The sequence below is a fragment of the Martes martes genome, assembly GCF_963455335.1.
Source record: "Martes martes genome assembly, chromosome: 18".
NCBI classification, from domain to species: domain Eukaryota; kingdom Metazoa; phylum Chordata; class Mammalia; order Carnivora; family Mustelidae; genus Martes; species Martes martes.
In genome coordinates this window covers 29,373,639-29,392,598 of record NC_137906.1, presented here as the reverse complement: position 1 = coordinate 29,392,598, position 18,960 = coordinate 29,373,639, and the positions used below count along the sequence as shown (strand labels likewise).

The 18,960-nt window shown below is 44.7% G+C and overlaps 1 protein-coding gene across 1 annotated transcript; it reads left to right on the top strand.

Moving 5' to 3' along the window:
- The first annotated feature begins 4,170 nt into the window (after nt 1–4,170).
- Nucleotides 4,171–15,032, top strand: MPV17L (MPV17 mitochondrial inner membrane protein like). The gene is made up of 4 exons (XM_080830311.1): nt 4,171–4,526; nt 7,460–7,530; nt 11,839–11,868; nt 12,160–15,032. Exons 1-4 carry the CDS (start codon nt 4,217–4,219, stop codon nt 12,337–12,339), a joined length of 591 nt encoding a protein of 196 aa, XP_080686437.1. The 5' UTR covers nt 4,171–4,216; the 3' UTR covers nt 12,340–15,032.
- Nucleotides 15,033–18,960: the final 3,928 nt, after the last annotated feature.

Sequence of the window (18,960 nt, the reverse complement as noted above, 5' to 3'; positions counted from 1 at the left end):
CTCCTGCTTCCACTCCTTGTCTTTCTCTGTCAAATAAATAAATAAAATCTTTTTTAAAAAAAGTTTACAATAAGATTCATTGTAATCATCCTAATGTGTTTTTAATGTGCTCCTTAGCTGTTCACTGAAACTCAATTGCCACATCAGAGCTTACTCCCTGCTGAAAATCTTCCTCGCAAAATTCCTCTTTTACATTTTCACACGGTGCTGTGTTCTCCAGCCATCACCCACTGTTCAGGGATATTAATGTCACATGGAATGTGTTGCCTCATTATTGCCGGAGGGCTCCGAATCACAGCTGGCCCAGATGATGAAGCACCGATGTAATGAATTAATTTATCTTAGAGCATCTCCTCTTGCTTGAAGGCTATGCAAGTCCTTCAGCATTTGCTTGAGCAATAAGTTGTCCTTAATAATCGGATTTTTTATTGTTTTTAAGAAGAGACAAGTATATCGCAACCCATGTAAAACCATCTCAGCCTTCTTAGTATTTATTTCTCTTTCTTTCAACTCGCATTAAGCAAATACTTTGAGCTGATTGATAAAGACGACCATAGATTTTGGAGGATCTATGTCCCTGCAGATCGTTGGCATTTCCCCTCCCTCCCTGAGTTTCTAGGAATGAATGGGTTAACACGTTGGATACCTTGTAGGTAACAGACCCAGGTGTGGGTTCTCAGGGATTGTCAGCACCACCCTCTGGGGGCGCCAGATTCGGGAAAGTAAGCTTAAAAAACAGAGAGTGCTCCGTCCACTTTGAATTTCAGATGAGCAGTGAAAATTTTTTAGTATAAGTCTAACCCAAATATTGCATGGGGTATACTTATACCAAAAAATGTATGCATTGTTCCTCTGATATTTTAAAGTTAACTGGGCCTCCTGTATTTCACCTGACCACCACCCTAATCGCTCCCCACCCCGCTTTCCTGCTTCCGGTCTCCAACTTTGCTCTAGTATTCTAAAAAATTTGGTCACGGGAATGGTGTAGGAACCATCAGGGAAAATTTCTTTTTCTTTTTTTCGTAACGAAGGCCACAATTTCCTCTAGGCAGCAATCAGGCTTTTTTTTTTTTTTTCCTAGATTTTATTTATTTATTGACAGAGAGAGATCACAAGTAGGCAAAGAGGCAGGTAGAGAGAGAGAGAGAGAGAGAGAGAGAGAGAGGCAGGCTCCCTGCCCAGCAGAGAGCCTGATGCAGGGCTCGATCCCAGGACCCTGGGATCATGACCTGAGCCGAAGGCAGAGGCTTTTTAACCCACTGAGCCACCCAGGCGCCCCAGTTTGTTTGTTTGTTTTAATTAACATATAATGTATTATTTTCCCCAGGGGTACAGGTCTGTGAATCATCAGTCTTACACAATTCACAGCACTCACCATAGCACATACCCTCCCCAATGTCCATAACCCAGCCACCCTATCCCTCTCCCGCCACCCCCAGCCCCTCAGCAAACCTCAGTTTGTTTCCTGAGATTAAGAGTCTCTTATGGTTTGTCTCCCTCCCGATCCCGTCTTGTTTCATTTTTTCCCACCCTATGCCCCACGATCCCCTGCCCTGCCTCTCAAATTTCTCCAATCAGAGAGACAATATGATAACTGTCTTTCTCTGGGCAATCAGATTTTTTTTTTAATTTATTTATTTGTTAGAGAGAGCGAGCGAGTGAGCACAGGCAGACAGAGTGGTAGGCAGAGGCAGAGGGAGAAGCAGGCTCCCCGCCGAGCAAGGAGCCCGATGTGGGACTCGATCCCAGGACGCTGGGATCATGACCTGAGCCGAAGGCAGCTGCTTAACCAACTGAGCCACCCAGGCGTCCCTGGGCAATCAGATTTTTTAAAAAGGCATTGCGAATACAAATCCTTGCCACAAGCGCATAGTTTACATATGCTTGGCATATCATAGTGCTCGAGAATATTGATCTATTGACTGACTGAATGAAAAAGTGCCGGACCAACAGATAGTCCTAATCTATACACATTGAGAAAATGGGCAATTTCATTTCAGCTAACATAATCAATGGTTGTCAGAAGCGATCAGAAGGGTTACAGAGAAGGAAGATGTGATAAAGGGGGGTAGAGTAGGCTGAATAATGGCCCTCCAAAGATGTCCACACCTGAATCCCCAGAAATACTTTATTTTACACAGCAAAAGGGACTTTGTAGATGACCCTTGAGGTAAGGATCTTGAGATACGGAGATTATCCTGGATAATCCAGATGGAATGTAATCGCAAGGGTCCTTCTAAGAGGGAGACAGGCAGGTCAGAGTCAGAAATGATTGTGCGACAGCAGAATGGGGGTGGGAGGGCGGCCTGGCTGCTGACTTTGAGCAAATAGAAAGGGTCAAAGAACACAGAAATTGGCAGACTCCTAAGAATTGAAGAGAATGGGTGTATTAGCCAACCAGGGCTGCCAGAACAAAATACCACAGACCAGGTGGGTTAAAAAATAAAACGATTTTTCTCACAGTTCAGGAGGTTTGAAGTCCAAAGTCAAGGTGTCAGCTGGGCTGGTTTCTCCGGAAGCCTCTCTCCTTGGCTGGCAGGTGGATTCCTTCTCTCACAGGGTTCCCACGTTGTCTTTCCTCTGTGCGTGCACTGCCCTGGCGTGTCTCTGTGTACAAATTTCTTCTTCTTACGAGGACATCAGTCAGATTGGACTAGGGTCTCAATTACCTCTTTTTTTTTTTTAAAGATTTTATTTATTTAATTGACAGAGATCACAAGTCGGCAGAGAGGCAGGCAGGGTGGGGGAAGCAGGCTCCCTGCTGAGCGGAGAGCCCGATGCGGGGCTTGACCCCAAGACCCTGGGATCATGACCTGAGCGGAAGGCAGAGGCCTTAACCCACTGAGCCACCCAGGCGCCCTCGATTACCTCTTTTAAAGGCTCTATCTCCAAAACAATCACATTCTGAGATACTGGGGGTTAGGGCTCCAACATACCTGATTCAGTCCACAACAATAAGGTGGACAAGTGGAGCAAGTATTCAAAACAATCCATCAGTCCCCAGAGTGATAGATACGTAACAATTCAATGCAATGCAGAGAGATCCGGGACTGGATACCTGGAGAAAGGACTTTAATGGGACAACTGGCAATAATCTGAATGAGGTCTGTAGATTACGTAACAGTATTACATCAGCAATTATTTTCTGGTTTTGATCATGGTACTACGGTTATGCAAGATGTCAGTATTTAGGGAAGCTTGGGTGATGCCTATATGGGAACTCTGTACTATTTTTGCAACTTTTTTCTAAGTCTGGAATAATTTCGAAATGAAAAGTTAAAATTAAAACAAATTCAAATGAGGGGCGCCTGATGCTTTCCCTCTCCATCTGCCCCTTCCCTCCGCTCACGCGTGCTTTCTTTCCAATAAAATAAATCTTCTTAAAAAATGAAATAAAATAGGAATAAAATGGATAGAAGGGAGAGAATGAGAATAGGTTTGGAGGCGTCAGGGAAGGAAGAAAAAGCAAGGAGGACTGAGTTCCCTGGGGTCAGAGATGGTACCTTGAGGTCCCCATTGGACACCGCCCCTCTCCCCCCCCGTTTTTGGAACACTGCCTGGGAGCTCAGCATGTTTTGCGAGGCAATATTCAGTGAGTCACGCACTGAAGAGAAGGCATTAGGTCCCTCCAGCCTCACTTCCCATTCACGAAAAGCTTCACATTTCAGGTTCCGGATTTGTCTCCTAAGTGACAGGACACCGGACTGCGTGCGTTGGAAGCATGAATTCTTTGCATATAAACATTTAACATACACCGCCCTCTGGGTAACTGGATTTTGGTATCCCTTCTTTCGCCCTTTTCTTCCCATCTCTTTCAACCTTTTTTTTTTTTTTTTTTGAGATTTAATTCACATACCATAGAATCATCCCCCAAAGAACCGCACACCCCGTCACTTCGCATCCCCCCCCCGCCCGCCCACTCTCTGACAACCACGGGTCTATTTTCTGTCGTTAAGCATTAGCCTATTCGGGACATTTCATGGAAATGGATCATGCATTCCGTGCACCGGCCGCATTTTTAAAGCTCAGCCCCACGGTGGCTAGTGGCCAGGGGATTGGACGGCGCGGGTTGGGTGTGCTCGGGGCGCCCAATGGCTCGGGAGCATCTGGGAAGACAGGTGCAGGTGGCGGAGGCGGCGCGGAGGGCAGGGCCGGCGGGCGGGCGTGGCCCAGGGAGCCGGCGCCGCGGTCGCTGGCGGGCGCCCCCCGCGCGGGCATGGCGGCTTGGTGGCCGGCGATGCTGCGCGCGGTCCGGCGCTACCCGTGGCCCACGAACGTGCTGCTCTACGCGGCGCTCTTCTCCGCCGGCGACGCGCTGCAGCAGCGGCTGCGGGGCGGTCCGGCCGACTGGCAGCAGACGCGGCGCGTGGCCACCGTGGCCGTGACCTTCCACGCCAACTTCAACTACGTGTGGCTGCGCCTGCTGGAGCGCGCGCTGCCGGGCCGTGCGCCGCGCACCGTGCTGGCCAAGGTGCTGTGCGACCAGGCGATCGGCGGGCCCGTGGCCGTCTCGGCCTTCTATGCCGGTGAGGGGTTGGGACGGGGATTAGGGGCCAGGGCGAGATCCGCCAGGGGTAGGGGAGCAAAGGATCCAAGGTTGGGTGGACTGGAGGCAGGGGCTGGCGGGGCCCAGGGCTGGGGTCTGCAGGGGGCTGGGATGGAGTGGGAGCCGGGGCCTCTGGGATCGATTAGGGCTGGAGGCCGTGGGGGGCGGAGGTGGAGGCAGAATTTCAGGAGGTCTCTTGAGAGGGCCAGGGTTGAGGTGCCAGAGCTGAGAAGTCTGGGAACCAGAGATTAAGTGGGAGAAGTTGAGAGGTGGTGCCTGCGGGGAGTGAAGGGGTTAGGGTCCCGGATCGCAGTTGGGACTCCAGGGTTGAGTATAAAGGTTTCAGGGGGGGCTGGGGCATTGGCTAGAACTGGAGGGAGGCAGGCCTGGGGTTCCATTTCCCCCTGGAAAAAGTCCACATGTATGTCGAGGCAATCACAGCCTGTGGCCATGGTGGCTGCCACAGCTGTGACCCAGTCGTGGGACCGGGCTGTCCTGCTCCCAAGAAAATCTCCGCCTGGAACTATGGGCCTCCTTTCCCCTGGCAGACACTCCTTTTCAACACACCAAGCAAATGCAAGGAGCCTCAAGACCATGGGAGCAGAGCAGGTGGAACCTGAGGTTCCCCCAGAAACTTCATGCTCAAGGTCTTAGTCCTGCTTTGGTAACAAGATTCTCCTTTGGGGTTCCGTCCCTCTGTGAAAAGCCAAGAAAATGTGAGTGGACCTTGGACCCTTCCTTGGAGAACTCTCTGCCTGTGAAAGTCCTGGGAGGCCCCTCCTCAGAAAATCGCCCTGGGGCCAAAGGCCAGACTTTGGGAATCCTCCTTCGGGCCTTAAATACCAGAAACAGTGGGCGGGGTTCTGTGGCCTCCACCCTCCCTAGCATTTTCAATAGCCTGCAAGGGAGAGAGGGTGGGGGACCGTCACCAATTCCCCAAGAAAATCCAAGGGTCCTGGGCCTGGCATGTAGGGATAGAGAAGGTCTAGAGGAGACCCAAGAAGGTCTTCTTTGCAGTAGCTGCTGGTGCCTTCTAAACCAGGTCATGGGGGTCACATCAGTGTCTTGAAGAAACCGACACCGCCCTTTGGATCTTATTTTGGGGAGCCAGGTCTGGTTCCTTTTCTCACAAAGCCCAGAGGAAGCATGAACGACCTGGGAGTCTCAACCGCAGGGGCAGCGACATAAAGGACCCAGGGAGGGGGCGCTGCTGGGTGCCTGGTCTCACGGTGTGACTTCCAGGCCACATCTGCAGAGGGCTCCTCAGGTCCATCACTACAATTGCCTTGAACCCCGGTGAAGGAGTTGGGACCTAGGGGCTGGGCCTTTAGGAACTCAAACAACCCAGGAGGCAGATCCTCTTTGTTCTTCCCGTGTTACAGAGAAGGAAACTGAGTCTCAAAAGGAGGTTAACTGACTTGCCCGAAGACAACAGAAGCCAGTTCTCAGTCTTGAGTGTTGTTATGTCTGAAGCCCGGAAGGGGCCCCAGGAGGCTGGTGATTTAAATCTGAGGCTCCTGACTCGGATTCGACCCAGTTGGCTGCTTTGCTTTGCTTTGTAGATTTCTGGTCCAATTTCCATCCTTCTCCTAGTGTGAAAGCGAAGGGGGCGGGGTGGGGTGGGGCGGATGTTTGTTCAAGGCATTTCCGACTTGAAAATTGCCTATATCAGGTGATCCTTTGTGCTGGGGCCACCTTGGGGAGCTCAGATTGTGATGGAGAGGTCTGGTCTGGAACCCACACCTCGGTTGGACTTGGTCCCGTATTAACCTCTCCGAGCTTCTTTTCTGCCTCTGTAACTCCCAGCCTCAGCGGATTGTTTGGGTGGGTGGGAGGGACAGGTGTCCAATGAAATAAGGCATAAAGAGTGCTTAGTGCTTATTAATTATTATTTAGTGGAACCTGATACTACCAGGTATTCTTATAAATCCTGTTCTAAGAAGCTCTTGCAATTGACTAAAAAAAAAACCTCACTCATTTCCCCTTCCTCCTAATCGGATTTGAAGGAGACTTTTTAAAGCACTTTTATTTTTACTCCTTTCTAAAATAGGAGGATTTTTGTCTTTGCTCCCTGAATTTCTTCTCAGGGTTGTTGAACATACAAAGTTTTCAGAATGTTTTTAGAAAGGCTGAATTGGTGTTCTGCTTTCAAATTCTGATAGGGATAATTCTGATTAGAAGGCTGATGGGAACTTGGTAGTTGCCAAAATACCCAGGGTCCATCAGCCTTTTTTTTTTTTTTTAAGAAGGAAATTAAATTTTTAAAAAATTTATTTATTTAAAGATTTTACTCATTTGAGAGAGAGAGAGAGAGAAAGAGAGAGAGAGAAAGAGCATGCACATGAGTGGGAGCTAGAGCACAAGCCAGGGAGAGGGGCAGAGGGAGAGGGAGAAGCAGACTCCCCACTGAGCAGGGAGCACCCATGTGGGGCTCCTTTCCAGGACCCTGGGATCAAGACCCAAGCAGAAGGCAGATGCTTAACCAACCATCCAGACACCCTAATTTTTAAAAATGTTAAACGTTTTACAAAAAGTTTGGAAGGCAGAGAAGAAAAGTCACTGATCGTCCTGCTATCTGAACATTGTGAATTCTCTTACAATTTATATATAATACAACTCATTTATATATAAATATATATCTTTCTGCTATCTCTTTGGGACCCTGTTATTTTCACTTCATATTCATCATTCAAGATTTATCTAGTTTTATTTTTTTAATTCTATTTATTTTTTAAAAAGATTTATCTCATTTTAGAATGGAGGTCATGTTGTTGTCACTGTCAGGTCAGAAGGGACATAATGAACGAGAGGTACTGTGGGTACTTCGCATATGAGAAGAGAAAACTTGAACTGTTACAGTTTTCTTTCTACTGAGTCTTGCAAATTTCCTGTGGTGTGTGTTTTTACAAATAGGTATGAGTATTCTCCAAGAAAAGGATGACATATTTTTGGACCTGAAACAGAAATTCTGGAATACGTACAAGGTAAGACAGACTTTGGAAAGGCAACCAAAATCTTTTAGTATATTTGTAACATGAGATACATTTTAAGAAAACTAATTTTTTTTAAAGATTTTATTAATTTGAGAGAGAGAGAGAGCAGGAGAGAGGGGAGGGTGAGAGGGAGAAGCAGACTCCCTGCTGAGCCAGGAGCCCAATGTGGGACTCAATCCTGGGACTTCAGGATCATGACCTGAGCCAAAGGCAGTCACTTAACCAACTGAGCCACCCAGGTGCCCTTTAAGAACTATTCTCAAGGGTTCCAGTTGGTTGGCACAAGGGTATAGTATTTTGACAGAGAGATCTTAAATTTGTTTTGAGAGAGAAATGAGAAGAAGCTTTAAGAGTGTCTCTAAGTTAGGAGCTTCTATACACGGGTATCTCTGAGTTTTGGTCAATGTCCGCGATGATTCCTGTTTTTTAAATTTACTCTTATTAGCGATTACAGTTTATTTAGTGAATTTTGGAGCCAAAGAGGCTATTGCAAAATAGGAAAAGCAGAACGTGAGTGATGAATGGAATCATTCCGGAGCCAATGTTCCCAGGTGTCCATTCTGCTGAGTCCTTGTGAAGGATACCGTTCCCCAAGATTACTTCTAGGCTTAAAGCAAGTCGCCTGTTGTACTGTTTGCTCAGGGCAAATATTCACACCCCAGTCCAACAAATATTTATTACCTTATTCAATAGAGATATATTGAGCAGTATCCGTGAGGCCTGCCAAAAGCAGGGATGCCTTCCATCTCTAGCCTACAGGAAGCTTGATTTTTACCAATCCCAATGAAGTGAAGTTTCAGGATTGTAGAATATACAGACTGGCCTTGGGCTTCGCATGTACTTAATTCCCTATCGGAGATCGTGTCAAGCCACACCTGCTATTGCCTGTACTCCTTCTGGCATTTTCTATTGACACTGAGCCCCAGCATCAGCATCGTCCACTTGATGGTTGCAGGGAGATGACAGGGAGCGTGGCGGCCACATGCTCAGGGACGGTCCTGTTCTTTTCTTTCTTTCTTTTTTTTTTTTTTTAAAGATTTTATATATTTATTTTATTTTATTTATTTATTTATAAATAAAATTTATTTATTTAAAGAGATCACAGGTAGGCAGAGAGGCAGAGGGAAGCAGGCTGTCTGCTGAGCAGAAAGCCCGATGTGGGGACTCGATCCCAGGACCCTGAGACCATGACCTGAGCTGAAGGCAGCAGCTTAACCCACTGAGCCACCCAGGCGCCCTGTTCTTCTTTTAAGGGGAAAGAGTATTCAGAACTTGTTACTTCTCCTGGGGCAGAAATTGTGAGCCTGTTGCGTCATCCGAATGCGATTTTCTTCGGCTCTATTTTGGAAAAAGGAACATGTTTTCCCACTATGTCATGGATCCTGTGGAGGTGTATACATTTAACATTTAAGAAAAGAGCAAGCGAGCAGAATTGGGGAAGAAAGAGGCTTTAAACGGGGATTTGCAGATGCTTCAAATTCTCCTCCTTTAATGAAGAGGCCAACTTTGTTGGGTGTTGAACGTCATGCCAAGGATCCTGGATGTCAGGAATAGTGGCAAGAGAAACCAGCTGGAGTGTTAGGTAACCAAGTTCACATAAGACACAGGGAATGGGAATAGGGATAATTGGAGAGCTATTGAGGAGGCAGAATTGGTAGCTCTGGGTGAATGGTGGTCGGGGTAATGGGCAAGGACCACCTAGGATGACCCACAGGTTTCTGGCTTGAGTCACTCCATGAGTGGTGACTCAATACTTGAGAGAGGACATAGTGAGCCAATTGGAAAAAGAAAGAAAGATGATTTCAGTTTGAGAAATGCTGAATTCTAGATGCCTTTAGAACATACAAAGGGAGGGCCACCTGGGTGGCTCAGTCGGTTAAGCATCTGCCTTCGGGTCAGGTCATAATCTCAGGGTCCTGGGATCGAGTCCCGCATTGGGCTCCCTGCTCAGAGTAGTCTGCTTCTCCCTCTCCCTTTGCCTGCTGCTCGCCCTTGCTTGTGCTCCTCTCTCTCAAATAAATAAATCTTAAAAAAAAAAAAAAAAAAAAGAACATCCAAGGGAGATTTCCAGGTGCACAGAGGAGAGCCCAGAGCTAGGGATATTAGATATGGAAGAAACTGCGTTAAAACCAGCCTCTCAAGTCAACTTGATCAATGAAACCAAGAGCACAAATGGTAGAAGTCGGAAAACAAGAAGCATCCAAAAAGAATCTGTCACTAAAGGCTTTCTTGTAACCCAAAGGATATGTGAGTAAGAGGAGAGCTGCTTTTTTTTTTTTTTCTTTTTCTTTTTGGGTGGCTAAGGAGTCAACCCCCTGCCCAATCCACATTCTTCGGATAAAGGTAGAAGGGACACTGCCTAGTTTATCTGTTGCTGACATGTAGGTACTATTTGAGATTTTGGTTGATTTGGTGGGGTTTTTTTGGTTTTTTGTGTGTTTTGCAGATGGCATGCCATTTCTGTCACTTTCCACGAGCTAGCGTAGGGGGGCTCAGGAATATTACCTCTTAGGAATTTATCGGATAATTACATTCATCTCTTTCATCGTTTTTGAAAACTTTAATTTGGAAATAATTTCAAACTGATGGAAAAGTAACATGAATAGTTCAAAGAATACCCTTTACCCATAGTCACTCACGGTTAACGTTTTGCCCATTATTACTTTCTGGCCGGATCATCTATATCCATCCATCTTTCTGTCTGTTTCCCGGAAGCATTTGAGACTAAGTGGCACGCAGAATTACCCTTTACCCTAGGACATTTAAGTATCTATTTTCTGAGTATCGATTTTCTAAGAATAAATAGTTCTCTAGGAAACTCCGGCAGAGTTAGCAACTTCAGTACATTTAACAATGGTAGTGAGCCTTTTATCTCATTCACCTTCCTTCTGCCATGTTTGTCAATTGACTATCTGATGGCCTTTATAGCATTTCTTTTTCCTTTTAAAGATTTTTTTTTAAATTTTTATTTATTTGACAGAGAGAGATCACAAGTAGGCAGAGGCAGGCAGAGAGAGAGGTGGGGGAGCAGGCTCCCCGCTGAGCAGAGAGCGCGATGTGGGGCTCTATCCCAGGACCCTGAGATCATGACCCGAGCCGAAGGCAGAGGCTCAACCCACTGAGCCACCAGGCACCCCTCTTTTTCCTTTTAGTACAGGATCCAATCTAGGGTCAAGTAGTGGGTTTAGTTGCTGGGTCTCTTTAGTCTCCACTAATTGGGAACTTTTCCTCAGCCTTCTCTTTCCTGTTACAACACTAATATTTTTGAAGAATACAGTTCTGTTCCCCCTCCCCCAAACAACAACAATAACAAAACAGCAGCAACAACAAATCATTCCCTTTTGGGGGGCATTTTGTAATACACAAGAATGTCAGTTAAATTTATTCTATGGTAAGAAATAGTAGAATATATTATTTGCCTTAAATCTTTTTTTAACAACAAAAAAAATCAAACATTTTAGATAAAATAGAGTCACCTATGGCTCTTATTGACTGAAATAGTATAAGATATTACTTTTTAAAAAGATTTTATTTAGGGCACCTGGGTAGCTCAGTTGGTTAAGCATCTGCCTTCGGCTCAGGTCATGATCCTGGAGTCCCAGAACAGAGTCCCGCATTGGGCTCCCTGCTCAGCAGGGAGTCTGCTTCTCTCTCTGACCCTCTCCCCTCTCATGCTCTCTCTCTCACTCTTTCTCTAAGTAAATAAATAAAATCATTAAAAAAAAGATTTTATTTATTTATCAGAGAGAGAGAGAGGAGGGGGAGGAGGAGGAGCAGAGGGAGAGGGAGAACCAGACTCCCCACTGAGCAGGGAGCCCCAAGACGGGCTCGATCCCAGGACTCTGAGATCGTGACCTGAGCCGAAGGCAGACACTTAAGTGATGAACCACCCAGACACCCAAGTAGAACATATTATTAACAAATCATTCCATGAAGAGTGACAAATTTAAAACTTGACTGATGATCCTTTTATAAATATATTCCTGTAGCATTTGCCTGGGCTAACATATATATATATGTTGTTATTTTGAAAACGGCTGTTTAACAGAAATGGTATTGATTCTGGACGCCTTTTCACTCTGGACCTGTGGCTATGACTCCTATAATCGCCTCACACCTCCAAGCTCTTTGCACTGCTCCCACCCTCTCCTACTGGAGGGACTTTAAGGAGTCTGATGTAATCGGCTTAGTCTGAAATACAATCTCACCTCCGGGTTTTATCTGCCTGGTATTTCTTAATCTTCCGCATTGTTTCTTTGTGATTAAAAGGCATACTAATTGAGTTTTTCTGTATTCCAGAGCGGTCTGATGTACTGGCCTTTTGTGCAGGTGAGTTTCCAACTACTCAGAATGCTAATTATGGGGGTCCCTGGGCGGCTTAGTCGTTAAGCATCTGCCTTCCGCTCAGGGCATGATCCCAGGGTCCTGGGATCCAGCCCTGCATCGGGCTCCCTGCTTGGTGGGAAACCTGCTTCTCCCTTTCCCACTCCGCCTGCTTGTGTTCCCTCTCTCACTGTCAAATAAATAAATAAAATCTTTTAAAGAAAATTTTTTTAAAAAATGCTAACTGATGGCAGAGGTTGACATGGAGCTCTAGAACACTCTTTCTTTCTGTTACAGCTGACCAACTTCGGCCTGGTTCCTGTTCACTGGAGGACGGCTTACACGGGACTCTGTGGTTTTCTGTGGGCCACCTTCCTTTGCTTTTCACAACAGAGTGGCGATGGCACGTTCAAGCCGGCTTTTGCCTTCCTTCATGTAAAGGAGGCCAGTGCACTAGAAAGGCCCCCCAAGGAATGAGAGCCCAGGCCTCCCTGACAATGCCGATTTCCTCCCTCCCTTCCTCCCTTCTGTCCATGCAGTGGCTTGCCTACAGATAAAAGAGTCTACTTACCAGTTACGTGCTCCATTTTGGAGAATGACTCCCACATAGACCCCATTGTTTCATTATCCATGAGTACTTAAAATTTTATCCAAACCTTCCCCCTCCCCCCCGCCAATTCTGGTCTGAAAGCCTCACTTCTCTAATATTTTTACTCCTCTAACTCTTTGGTTAATACTGGTAACGGTGACGTTGTGGCACTTTGCACTTACTCCGATTTCTATGATTATATTTTAATGCTGGTTGATTTAAAGAACCTGTTTTGATCATTTACACTTCACATCTAAAATCTCAGGTTATCCCCCACCCCCAACACATACTTTTGGGTCAGTTTAACTTTTATACCAAAAGTAGTCCTTAGAGAAAATTTCTATTTACATAGAGCTCAATCGAGAAGACTGAATAACCAAATTTTTTTCTCTCGAAATACTTTACATAATAATTTATGGTTATACTGATGGTCAGTTCTGTAAGTGCATTTTATGCCGTCAAAAAACGGTATCTGATTGGTGTGTCCCATATGGAATGTATTTTTCAGAGATCTTCTACTTTTGTAATTTCTTAGTTAAGCGCTTTTTAGTTAATGTGTTCTAATTTTGAGCCTATTCAGTTGACTGAAGGACCCCATTTTTCTAGACAATAGGAAATTTACAAAATTTCTGGCTTCTTAAAGACATATATTGAGTGAAGTTTCTAAGAAAATGAACAATTTTTCTTCCTCTGGAAGGAAAAACTCTATTCCATAGGTTTCCAGGGAAAAGAGTTACCCCAAATTTCACACTGAGATTATATTTTTTAAAAAAAATCAATGCTTTCCAGGAGTACCTGTGGCTCAGGTGGTTGGGCGTCCGTTTCTTGATCTTGGCTCAGGTCTTACTTGCTCGGTCATGAGTTTGAGCCCCAAGTTGGACTCCACGATGGGTGCCGAGCCTACGTAAAAAACAAACAATGTTTTCCAATAAATCGTTATCAGTAATCTTTAAGCTAGACATGAGAAACTTAATCCAGACTTTCAGATTTACTCAGTTTGTCTAACCTCAAAACCAGTGGATCTAAAAATGATACGACTATCTCAAGAAGTTTCAGCAAACTTCACCTAAGAATTGTACCACAATGCTGCTGCTTCTGGTGAAGTCTTTTTTTTTTTTTTTTTTAAGATTTTGTTTATTTGACAGACAGAGATCACAAGTAGGCAGAGAGGCAGGCAGAGAGAGAGGGGGAAGCAGCCTCCCCGCTGCGCAGAGAGCCCAATGTGAGGCTCGATCCCAGGACCCTGAGACAATGACCTGAGCCGAAAACAGAGGCCTTAACCCACCAAGCCACCCAGGTGCCCCTTCTGGTGAAGTCTTGTACAAATTTTAAGGTGGGAAGCACTGAAATGTTAATAATACATTCATCTTGCGAATTTGTATTTAAGATTAATTGAGAACATACCCTTCAATTTTTTATGCACCTAATTCATAATATAAATTAATGTAGGTTCTAAGTATCTCATGTCTATGATTTATTTGAATTTAATCGGTATTAACCTATATTACCTTATTGGGACAATAGTAAGGAAATTTCTAGATAGCTTCTAAAATAATTTGTTACCTACACTGTTTTGAAAGTCACTAATGAAACGGAAAAGCTGTTCCATCATACTTAAGACAAATTCTGTCATTAGAAATTGCATCTTGAGTAACTATGCGAAAGTACTAACTGGCAATCTCTTAGAGCTTCAATATTATTTTTAGGACGGAAGAGCAGTGTTTGCATTTTGTGTCAGAGTCATAGGGAAAACAGACCTTGTTTAAATTGTCGAGAGGAAGAAGGCTTATTGTTCATAAACGAGCACACCTTCATCCATCTCTACACAAACCCGTGCTGCTCTATGCTGTAGAGAATATACAGCGTGTGTTCTCTGCATTTCTGCAAGTAATGTACTTAGGATTTTTATGCAATTGTGTTTTTGTGCGTGGAATGGAAGGTATTCCATCTAACGCAATGTTTGTCTATTGTAAAAAGCTGCCAATCTTGGTATAATACACTCTGAACCTTCCTGGGTTTGCCACTGAGCAGGTGGCTCCTACCCTCCCTCCAGATTTTCCTATTCTGTTAGGTGTCTTTAACTTGGTTGTGTGTTGTTTCACCAAGTTCTTCTGGCCCCCGTGCTTGCTCAGGCAAAGGGAAAAACCCATTATTCATTGCCCTTGACAGAGTGGAGACAGACTGGATTTTCAATTTCCAGTATGTGTGGAAAACAAAAGGGAAATTTGAAAGGGGAATCTGAGAAATGTCGAAAGCATTTAAAAATTTTTAAACATTTTTTAAAAATTTAAATTAAATTTTAAATTCAATTTAAAATTTAATTTCAAGGAACATAGAAGGTATTATGGGTTTCAGACGTAGAGGTCAGTGATTCGTCAGTCTTTTAGGACACCCGGTGCTCATCCCATCACGTGCCCTCCTTCATGTCCATCACCTGTTACCCCTATCTTCTCACCCCACTCCTGTCTAGCAACGCCCAGTTTGTTTCCTATGATTCAGAGTCTCTTTCGGTATGTCTCCCTCTCTGATTTCATCTTGTTTTATTTTTTTCTCTCTTCCCCTAGGATCCTCTGTTTCAAAAGCATTTAAAAAAAAAAAAAAAAGCTTATAGGATACTGAATTCTGATCTTCTTGTTAAGTTAGCTTGAACTCAGGGATCACAAATCCTGCTGTAGGTCCAGGCTTTTGGGCTAGCTACCCCCGTGGCTCAAATAGCATCTCCCAGCGTTCCTTTTTTCTAACTCCCTGATTGTCACTGATTGTCACCACTGACTACCACCACCAGGGAGGCTGTCTTCTTGGCCCTGCTACCATTAAAATTAAGAGTGCTCCCATCCCATCGTATCGGACACCTGGTTTCCATCTCTAGGCCCGGAAATAGGCCTCTTACTTAGATAAGTCAGAAACGATGTCTCAATCGAAGGGAGAGCTTTCTGTCCACACAAATGGATGTGACCATTGTTATCATCCACCAGTATAATCGTAACCATAACCATGATGATAACTGTGTGGAAAGAATCATGGCCTATTCCAAGAATTATGGACTAGAAGTAAAAAGATTGATAATCAAATTCTCAGGATACTTAGTTCAATTCATCATTCAGTGCTTGAGCAGTGCCTGTGACAAGTGGTCAGTGGACAACTTGAATGTTACCCAAGCAAAGCCACCCAGCTGCAGGTTACTGGCATAAGCAGTGGGTGCTTTGAAATCATGCTGCCCTGGGTAATCAAGGAAGGCTTCCTGGAGGAGATGCCTAAGCCAGGTCCTGAAAGGATGGAAAGTCACAAGACTAAAGGTCTGTAAAGTGGAATGGGGATGGAGGATCAGATGAGATGAGATCAGATCAGATCTTGAAAGAGAAAGCTGAGAAAAGGCCTGTAAGTTCTAACATAGAGGGACATTTCCATCGACCCGTTCCTCAACTTTGGGTAATGTCAAAGGTCCTAGCCAGCTTACTTGTGTTTAAATATCATGTAACACCTGCAACTTCTCAGTCTTTTTCATTTGTAGGAGAATTAATAAAAGTGATTCCCTTTTATCGATACCATGGTTGGGTGAGACAGAATTAGGGAATGTGAGAGTTTGTGTATTTTTAAAAATGTCCCAATACTGAGTTTGAGAGAAGAATGCAAAATATTTTTCTTGGAATCTGTGCAGTAGGTGATTCCGTAGACAAAGTAATTGATTATTTTTCCTAAAGATTTATTTATTTGTTTGAGAGAAGGGGGTGGGGAAGGGGCAGAGGGAGAGAGGGAAAGAGAATCTCAAGCAGACTCCATGCTGAGCACTGAGCCTGACTCAGGTCTCGATCTCAGGACCCTGAGATCATGACCTGAGCCGAAATCAAGCATCAGATGCTTAACATGCAGGTGCCCCCCAAGTAATTATTGACCCCCCCATACAGTCAGTGAATTTGGCCTTGGGGGGGTCATACAAATGAGGGGATGCTTCAGGAAAACTTTTTCTCATTTGTATAGATGCTTTTGGGGCCAAAATAAAAACTGTTTCACGACCAGAAGGTATAAATACAGATAGGGTTCAAAGAGGGAAGCATTTTCACATTCTAGGACTTCATTAATAATTGTAATTTTGGTTCTTTAATACATTGAAGAAAAATATATTCCTTTCACAATAAAATCTGTAGATAAAGAGATCTAACTTTGCCATTTGAGGTTGTATCTAAATAGGGTCCCCAGATCAACTATGTTAACCACAACCAACCAAATTAAAGGTAGGTAGCCTCTTCAATTGAGGTACATTACCCAGAACTACAATTTCTAACTCACGTATCACTGCTTGATACTTCACTTGTTTACTGTTCTTCTTCCAAGGATTGTCATCCCTTAGACTTTGTTTGAAGCTTTCAAAAAATATTTTTCCCTGGGGCACCTGGGAGGCTCATTCATTGGGCGTCTGCCTTTGGCTCAGGTCCTGATCCCAGGGTCCTGGGATGAAGCTCCGCATCTGGCTCCCTGCTCGACGGGAAGCCTGCTTCTCCCTCTCCCACTCCCCATCCTTGTGTTCCCTCTCTCACTGTGTCTCTGTCCAATACATAAATAAAATCTTTAAAAATATATGTATATATATTTTTTCCCTGTGTGCGCAATTTGCTTTTAATTCAGTGGCACTTTATGTGAATTTCTAGACTATGTGCCAAAACAAATTCTATCCAGAACACACGCAACATATTATGGAAGCAGCTTTCATTCGGAAATTAGGTTCATCTTCTGAAAGTATTAGAACATTAGTAGATTTTTGTGTCTCGAGATTTAGACTTTGCACTGGCTACCTTCAATCTACTTCACTGATAATGTTTGGAACCTAAAGGAACCAAATCACAGAAAATGCAATTTATTTTTTTAAAAGGTTTTATTTATTTCTTTTGAGAGCGAGTGAGCAAAAGACCACACACGGGGAGGAGGGGCAGAGGGAGAGGGAGAAGCAGACTCCCGCTGAGCAGGGAGCCCAATGCAGGGCTCCATCCCAGGACCCCGAGCTCATGACCTGAGCTGAAGGCAATTGCTCAACCGACTGAGCCACCTAAGAGCCCCAGAAAATGCAATTTAAAAATGATTGAAAGGGGTGCTTGGCTGGCTCAGTCAGTTAAGCGTCTGACTCTTGATCTCAGCTCAGGTCTTGATCTCAGGGTTCTGAGTTCAAACCCCACGCTGGGCTCCACGCTGGGCATGGAGTCCACTTAAAAAAAAAAAATTGAAAAATTTCCTTTTAATACTGTTAATGGCCAATAAGTGAAAGGGGGAAATCTGGAGTTCAAAGATCAAGTGTGTACTTGGAGTTTAAAGGTAACAGGAAGAGCTGTGAACGGCAGCCAACCACGGGGAACAGAAGACAGTAATTAATAATTGAGTGACATTTTGGGTGTATGTCAATTCAAAGCATTGATTTTCCCAGTTCCCTTCCCCTCCCTAAGTCTGTCTTTCCTTACATGAATCCTTTTTTTCTTTTAAAGATTTTATTTATTTATTTGACATACAGAGGTCACAAGGAGGCAGAGAGGCAAGCAGAGAGAGAGAGAGAGGGAAGCAGGCTCCCTGCTGAGCAGAGCACCTGATGTGGGGCTCGATCCCAGGACCCTGGGATCATGACCTGAGCCGAAGGCAGAGGCTTTAACCCACTGAGCCACCCAGCTGTCCCTCCTTACATGAATCTTAATTCATTCACATATTCTTTCGAATGGCTACACCTTCGACCCCTGCCCCCAACCATGACCGCCACCCTAACCCTCCAGGAGAATCAGGGCCATGACAGGGACCAGAGCACTGAAGCGATGTGGCCGCCTTGCTTTTTAGAGGGTCGGTAGCAGAGACCTCCTCTTTGGGAGAATTCTGAAATGAGCAAACACTCGGAGGCAGCTTCTACTTGCAATTAGGCTCATCTTCTGAAAGTATTAGGAACTTAATGGATTCTCGTGCACCCCAAGACTTAGACCTCACGTTGCCCATTTTCTTTTCAGAGCTGCTCTCTTTCCTCCAGGTGCCCTTTTCCCACAGTCTCTCGGGCTATAATGCTGTCTTCTGAATTAGTTCTCATTTTCTCTCCTTGCCTCTCAAAACTCCCATTCTCTTCATGTGGCTGATTTCGGCTGGATGTAGAGATGTCGTTTATTAAACTAATTTGCTGAAATGTGGATGAGAGCCTTTCTAGCTGAGTTTTTTTTTTTTTAATTGCTAGCACAAATCTCTGGATGGAATTTCATGAACTGTTGCTGGGGTGGGACCGGGTGGAGAGAAGAGGATGTATTTTTGGCAAAGACTTTGTGATACACTTTCTGTTATGCAGTTCACTTCCCACTGGCTCAGAGCCAGCAGGGCAACGATGCTATGAGCTTTCCATAATGGGTGGTCGTGATCTATTTGCATATCTGTGTGCCCTACCAGACCATGGGCTTCCGGAGGGAAGGATGTATTTCTTATTTATATTTGTATCTGAAGTGTCCAGCACACAGCAGAAACTCTGTTAACGGTGTTGAATGAAGTAATGTGGTTTG